Here is a 6,000-nt window from a genome sequence, read left to right as displayed (position 1 = left end):
TTCCTTCTCGGAGCTCCTCTAGGGCTGTCTCCTGTGCTTTGGCCTTTAAGGAGAAGCGAGAGCAGGTGGGCACAGAGCTGCTCACCGAGTCCTCCTCCCCCTGCTCCTTCCCTAATTTAGCAGTACTTCCGGCCGCGTGACATCATCCCCCGCACCCGGGTGACGAGAGCGGCGGGTGACGTGTGTGCGGAGAGGAGCGCGCTGACGTTGCTATTTAAAGGTCCTCCTGCGGGGAGGATGGAGACACAGCGCGAGCACCTGGTGTGGGGCGCGGAGGAGGCTGTGGCGGCCGGGAGCGGGGCCAGGAGACAGCGGAGGAGCAGAGCGCACGGTCCGCCCGCCGCCCGCCACTAGGGGAGGGGGGGAAAGGAAGGAAGGACGGACTGACGGACCTGCAGGCCGGACTAGCTCCCCACGAGGGCCGTCTCGGCCCCTGACCACCAGCCTTCCCGCCGCCTTCGCGGCTGCTGCTTCCTCTCCCGCCGCCCGTAGGGCCCCGCTGGGCCCTAGGGACGGGTCAGCGCCCCGGCCCCCGACGCCTTCCCGCGGCTCAGAGGCGGTGGCCGCCTCCCGCTCCCTCCCACGAACGGGGGGAGGGACCGCTCTCGCCCCCGGTTCTCCCCGCCTCCTCCCCCGCCCTCCGCAGCCCGCTCCGCCGCCGCGCTCTGCTCACGCGGGCGGCGCTGACCCGGGAAGCAGCGCCTTCAGCTCCGCGAGCGGCCGGTGGAGGCGGAGGCAGCGGCGGGCTTCAGGCCGCCCGGGCCGGCGCTGCTCTGCCGAGCGGGAGCTTGAGGCCGGCGGAGGTGGGCGGTGATGGAAGCGTGAGGAGGCGGTGGCGGGCCCGGGGACTGTGAGGCGGCGTGTGGCGGCGGCGCGGAGCGTGAGAGGCGAGGAGCGCGGGTGGGGGCGCTGGAGCAGCGGCTCTCCCGCGGCTTCGAGCCCCGCTCCCCTGCCCGCGACGCGGGATTAGCCGCCCGCCCGTCGACCCTTCAGCTCAGTCCAACGCCGCTGCTCGGCCCGCCCTCGCGCTGGGAGCGGGTGCCGGGGGCAGCGTGGGGCTTGGCTCTCTGATTCATTCATTCGCCGCCGCCGGCAGCCTCAGACCTGCGGTGCTCCGAAGAGAGGAGGGAAGACGGGCAGCCGCGAATGAAGGGCCGGGCGCCAGCAGGGCTCCATTGTGCTCGGCGGCGCGAGGCGGGAAGGGGCTGAGGGAGGTGGGATCGGGCCCCCTCCCCCTGCTCCCCGGCGTGCGCTGCGCCCCCAGCCTGCTGCCAGCCTGGAAATGGCTCCGTTTATTCTCCTCGGGAGAATGAATCGATCCTGCCCAGTCTTCTCTTCCTCCTCCCCACCTCCTCTCTGCTCCGAGTCTTAGGAGGGGAAACATTTAAAAGACAGATTCCAATGTGGAGTGCCGTGCACATCGCGAGCTGTTGGGTTTGCACTTCGAGGAGATTTGTCTATCTAGCTTTTTCTAACGTGAGCGCAGGGAATCAGTGGCATGACTGCTTTTAGGATTTTTATTTTCTCGTAGGGATCTCTGTAAAGTGCACGTCGCATTGGGTTACATGCTCCACCCCCAAGGGAACTGGTGTGGTGGAGAAATTTGAACCCGCAGCCTTAGTAGCACCAAAAGGCCGAGTTACCTGGCTCTCCCCGAGTGTCTAGGAGGACATGAGCGAAATGACCACCGAACTCGTTTTTTATAGGACTCGGTGAAGCTGGATTCTGCGTTTCCGACAGACACGTAGACTCATTTTGTGGAATAGAGTTGACCGCTGTCTCCTCCGCGCAGCATTTTAACTCTAATAAGCAAATGCCACCTCTGCTTGAACGTTTTGGTATTTACGAGAGAGAAATCCTTTTACCTAAGGGAACTAATTGAATTGTCAAGCACCACTGAAATACCTCCAGAAAAGGATCTCGGGGGGTGGAAAAGCAACTGCGAAATAGCAGACGGAGAAATTCCTTTGGAAGTTATTCTGTAGCAGAAGAGCAGAAACTTCAGAGCAAGTTCTCATTGGGCAAAATGGGGTAAGGACTTTTGTGCCTAACATAGCTTTGAATCTGTTTATGTGTGTTGTTGAGCGATGGTGGTGATTGTGTTTTATGCTTTCAAACAAATTTGCCACCTTGCTAAGCTGGTCGTACATTAAAAATACGGGTTTGTTAACCTGTTAATAAGATATTTTTATAGAGTGACCCCGGAGGCCATAATGAGGGAACATATATACATAATTTTTTAAAATTTTTGATAATTTGTAACCAGAAGAGAGTTCGATTAGTAATATTTAAGAAGACAGCATCTTCTGCCCTTTTACTGGTCAGCCTGCTGCATCCGTTTGTAATTAAAATCATACTGTCTTAGGTTTTGTTGCCAGGGTCTTTGAGAGAAAAGTACTGCGTTCTCTCAGTACTTTGAGAATAATCAGTTGCACAAAGGAACAATTGTAATGAGTGGTTGGACTTTAGTCCTTGAAAATGATCCAGGGTAAATGATTGCCTCCACTGTGCCCTCTGTTTTGCCCTTGAATATCCAAAGCTAACATGTAGAATTGATTTATTGGGGCATTAAAATGAAAATCTGAAATTCTTACCCATGTGGTCTCCACAGTGCCGGTGCACTAGTAGATCAGAGCTTCAAAGGAAAAATCTTTTTGTTGAAAGAACTTGTTCGCTTTTTCTGTTTTTTGCTCTAAAGCTCAGGTTTTCAGTTGATGTTAACAGTGTCAGATCCACACCTTCTTTCAGTACCAATGTCAACCAACAGTGTGTTTTCCAGCCTTTCATTAACTCTTCACACAGTAACTTGATAACATGACTCTTTGTAATGTAAGTCAGAAATATATTAATGGAGTAATGATGAAGTCATGTCATTGACAGATTGTCCATGCTTTTTGTCAAAGAGGAACTTCGAGAATTTTCCTTCTCTCTGTAGTTGAACAAACCCAGCTCAAGTGTAGTTAAGAGACAGGAATTGAAAGAATAGACCAAAATTTATTGTGACAGTTGAGGGGTATGTACACCTAAACTTTATTTTTGGAAACTTTGAGAGGAAAGTTCTTAGATAGTACTACTTTTTGCTGTTGTTGGGAGTTAGAATTTGAAGTTTATTAACTTGAACAAGTTTGAAAATGTAGAACATGTGTTGTAGGGAGTTCTTTCTTCATCAGGAATTAATGAGAGTGATAATTGTTTTTAAAACTTGAGTGACAAGTGATGAGAATATATATAACTTGGATGATTTGAGGTAGAGCTAAGCAATTAAAATACCTTATTCTATTTTAGTACTGCTATTCGTAACTTGGTAATCTGAGGCAAATTACTTAACCTCTGTGGACTCTTATTATCTGTAAAATGAAGGACTTAGATGATAAGTTTTAACGTTTTTTTCCAGTCTGTAAAAATGAATTATTTTCATTTTCTCCTGTGTATTTTAATTACTAGCTGGTTTCTTGAAGTAGATCTTTCAGATGGAGACATTATTCTCTCTAAGCAGGTTTTAAATATCAGCTAGAAAATAATGGCATTTAAAACTGGGATGAAATGCACCACTTTTAATAAGAGAAAATGCAGAAAAATACTGCTATTTAAAACCTTTGAAATATGGCTTCCTTGAGAATCTGCAGCTCTTGTGTCTAAAACATGTCAGAGCAAAAAAAAAAAAAATCAAGTGACAATTTTTCATGTTGAAGGCTGCATTCTCTAGACTGTAGAGTGGTAGCATCATGGAAGAAAATCGGGTTTTCCACAATCTTTAAGCTGCATGAATGCTTACCTTTTTACCAAGAGAAGTTTGGGATGAACTTCCTACCAAACGGGCTGGTATTTAAACTATTAAAATAAGCCCCCCCTCCCAACATGACACACATTTTTGGTAATTCAGTGTAATTACATTTGCTTATAAGCTGATTTATTTGTCCTTTTCCTAATAAAGTTTTAGAAGTAGACTGGAGAGGAAAAGAGTGTTTCTGGCATTAGTTTTCCGAAAATCTGTGTAGGGCTATGATTATTTCCCATGGATAGTGATCTGTTCCATCTGAGTTGTCAAGAGAGGATGGACAGGTAGAAGAGAAGAGCATAGAAGAGGCATTTGTGGAAGTTTCCACACTTGGTAGGTGTCAATATCCGTTAAGTGTTTGTGGAATAGGTATAGTCTCCTGTATCTATTTAAACCAAAAGGAAATGGTGTTTTAAATGGCCTTTAAAGTTTTCTCTGGGGTAGTCCTAAATTACCTTACTTTGACAAGTATATAAAATTTAATACTGTGGTGAAGAGTTTCACCATCTTATGAACATATTTTTGAATGTTAGTTTTTAATAAGAATTTTTCTTTGCCTCAATTATGGCTATAATTGCAAGTCTAGGGGCAAAGTTTAAGCAGAAAGAATTATTTTTAGTTTTATTTTTTTTAATGTTTATTTATTTCTGAGACAGAGACAGAGCATGAGTTGGGGAGGGACAGAGAGAAAGGGAGACACAGTCAGAAGCCGGCTCCAGGCTCTGAGCTGTCAGTACAGAGCCCGATGCGGGGCTCGAACCCACAAACCGTGAGATCCTGACCTGAGCCAAAGTTGGATGCTCAACTGACTGAGCCACCCAGGCGCCCCTGAATTATTTTTAGTTTTAAACAAAATGGGTGATTAGGCAGAAAACAAACTTGGCTCCTATAATAGTAGTTTGTGAACCACTGTGGAAATGGAAAAAGAACAGCTGAAAATGACAGTTGCCAGAGTCTGTCAAAATATCTTGGATGCTGCCCGAACTGTTTTTAATTACAGTGAAGGCAGTTGAAGAATTGGTTTGTGAAATAGGTGCATCAGACCCCTAAAAAGTAGAGCATTCATGTGTGTAAGATAAAGTCTGGAAAAAGCTTCAAAGCTCCAGTGAGGAGCGCCTGTTAGGTCCAGCCCCCAAGTCATCCTCCAAGTAGTATCTCCTAATGAGAGCAGTGAGTCAGTAGCTATTTCAGAACCATTAGAGGAAGCAATAGAAATTAAGGAACTTCAACAAGTTATTTCATGCCACCTTTTGTTTTGCTTAGCTCATATTGACAACTTGGTGCCATCAACAAGGGAATAGAGAACCTCCCCGCCGCCCCATTTAAAGTTATTTATAAAAATGTGATTCTCCGTGCTAATAAGGTCCGATAGTGCTATTCTGATTTGTCTCACCTGCTTCTGGGAACTTCTGGAAACCATCTTCTCTGCCTTTCCCCAGATAACTTCCTGGAAGCATGAAAGTGGGTGCTGCTGATTGCAGCCCCAAGAGTCCTTTCATGGCTTAGAGAGGAAGCTGTCCCTCTTTCTCCCTCAGGCTACTGGGTGCTGCTCTCTGGGTGCTGAGGCAAAACCGTGGAAATTTTGATCCAGCAGTGCAATATGAATGGGCTTGGTTGGAAAGGCAATCGCTCAATCATTACTAACATCTGAGAAGTTAGATGCACGTCCTTAATTGTATATTGGTTCATCTTACTAATTGTGAATCCCTAACATGTGGCGTGTTCGGCAGCCCAGTGTTGGTGATACAGAAACTAATAAAATGTGCTCCTTCCCTCAGAGAGTTTATAGTTGAGAAGTTAGGAAGACAGTCAAATTAGAAAGTACAGTGAAATGTCTAATGCCCTGATGTAGGGCATCTTAGGGACACAAAATATGTGTGTGTGTAGCATTAGCTGCTGAGGGAAGGATAAAAAAGCTATTGTAGAGGTGTAAATAGCTATTAAATAATGAAAGAGAACAGGTGTGCCTTATAGACAATTGAGAAGGCATTCAAGGCAGAAGGAACAGTGTGATTGACAGTACTGAGACCAGGAACTGCAAAAAAGTTTGGCTTCACAAACTCAGCTCTGTGGAGTGTGGTAAGAGATAGGCCCAGAGTCTTATGCAGGGGCCAGGTTAGAAGGCCTTGTAGACCAAACAAAAGCCGGTGTATTTCAAGGTTTTTTTGGGGCATTGACCCATTATAGTAAGATACACATTTTTACCTCACCACCTAGTGCAC

At 46.9% G+C, this 6,000-nt stretch overlaps 1 protein-coding gene across 1 annotated transcript in view; it reads left to right on the top strand.

Moving 5' to 3' along the window:
• The first annotated feature begins 1,726 nt into the window (after nt 1-1,726).
• HOMER1 (homer scaffold protein 1) overlaps nt 1,727-6,000 on the top strand; it is a 133,192-nt gene continuing 128,918 nt past the window's right edge. The window contains exon 1 of the mRNA XM_047070328.1: nt 1,727-2,031. Within this exon, the coding sequence (XP_046926284.1) occupies nt 2,027-2,031 (5 nt within the window). The 5' untranslated portion in view covers nt 1,727-2,026. The remainder of the gene's footprint in view (nt 2,032-6,000) is intronic.

This window comes from Lynx rufus, unplaced genomic scaffold (genome assembly GCF_022079265.1).
Source record: "Lynx rufus isolate CCGP_SWC_20201006 ecotype Redwood Valley unplaced genomic scaffold, mLynRuf1.p SCAF_1, whole genome shotgun sequence".
Lineage (NCBI taxonomy): Eukaryota > Metazoa > Chordata > Mammalia > Carnivora > Felidae > Lynx > Lynx rufus.
This window is presented reverse-complemented; position numbering and strand designations above follow the sequence as displayed.